The sequence below is a fragment of the Hipposideros armiger genome, unplaced genomic scaffold (genome assembly GCF_001890085.2).
Source record: "Hipposideros armiger isolate ML-2016 unplaced genomic scaffold, ASM189008v1 scaffold_1163, whole genome shotgun sequence".
Classification (NCBI taxonomy): Eukaryota; Metazoa; Chordata; class Mammalia; order Chiroptera; family Hipposideridae; genus Hipposideros; species Hipposideros armiger.
Window position 1 is genome coordinate 157433 of NW_017732513.1, and position 1252 is coordinate 158684.

The window sequence follows — 1252 nt, forward strand, 5'->3', positions numbered from 1 at the left end:
CTACCTATCCAAGTATGGTTTGGTCTTAACAAAACACCAAGCGTTATCTTTTAAAAATATAAATTAGGTAATATTAGTCTTGTCTAAATTATCCAGTGTCTCCCCATCCGACTCCAAGGAAAAGCCAGTCTTCTTGGAATTACTTACCTGATGTCACCCCTATTACTGCATTCCTCTTTATCTCCTCCTCCTTTCTCCCCCTGTTCTCTCAACCTCAGTGGCCTTCTTGCTGCTCCTCCAACACTCCAGCCTGGAGAACACGCTAATCTGGTCCATTCACACTTCTTGTTTCTTCCACCAAGAAGAATCTTCCCTGTTTATTCTCATAGCTCATTCTTTTAATTTTTGTCAGTTCCCCTCCCTAAGGAACATTCCAAGCAGCATTCCCTTCGCCACGTATGAGAGTCCCTGTTTGCCTCACTCCTGCCAACAATGGGTATTATTGTTCTTTTCTATTTTTGCCAAATCATTAGACAGGAAATTCTGCCTTATTGTTTTTAACTCAATTTTCTTGGGTTAACTGTTTATGTTGAACACTGTATTAAATTTGAGCAGTTGCAAAAATCTTTTGCCAAATGTTTGTTAAACTGTTTTGTGTGCTGGTGAAGTGACACATGTGATTATTATTTTATGAAGTCATCTCTTTGAAATAAAATTATAAACACATTTTAAAAATGCATTTTTAAAAACTAGCATTTTAATGGCATTTAATTTTTTTACATATATGTTTTTTGTTTTTCTTTTAGGTTCAATCTGATGCAGCACAGAACTATACGGTCTTCTATTCAATAAGTGGGCGTGGAGTTGACCAAGAACCTTTAAATTTGTTTTTCATCGAAAAAGACACTGGAAATCTGTTTTGTACTCGGGCTGTGGATCGTGAAGAATATGATGTTTTTGATGTAGGAGTTTTATTAATATACATGACTTTAAATGATTAAACTATGTTTCTTCTGATACTTTACTCTTTCTTGTCTTCTTGCACTCTCTTCTTAGAGGCTGTCTTAAAGAGGTTACCCTAAAGTCAAGGGAGTGGATTATACAATATTTTGGAATACTTGGTCTGCTCTTTATCTCAACTTCTGTTAGGTTTGTCTGAAATGAAGCAAAGAGCTTTAACTGTATTTGAATGTAAATTGCAGTAAGTTTCCAGGAGTTGTTTTTGCTTATGAGATACTCTCGCTCTCTCTGGCAATGGTAAAATTCTCTCCAGGACATGGACACAGTCTTCCCTCTTCTGCTCTAATTATTT

The 1252-nt window shown here is 36.1% G+C and overlaps 1 protein-coding gene across 1 annotated transcript in view; it reads left to right on the forward strand.

Annotated features, from left to right (window-relative positions):
- Positions 1-1252, forward strand: part of LOC109376625 (desmocollin-3-like) — a gene marked incomplete at its 3' end in the record, with an annotated part of 53367 nt that overhangs the window by 25480 nt on the left and 26635 nt on the right. The window contains exon 3 of the mRNA XM_019632675.1: positions 747-908. Coding sequence (XP_019488220.1) covers positions 747-908 — 162 coding nt within the window. The remainder of the gene's footprint in view (positions 1-746; positions 909-1252) is intronic.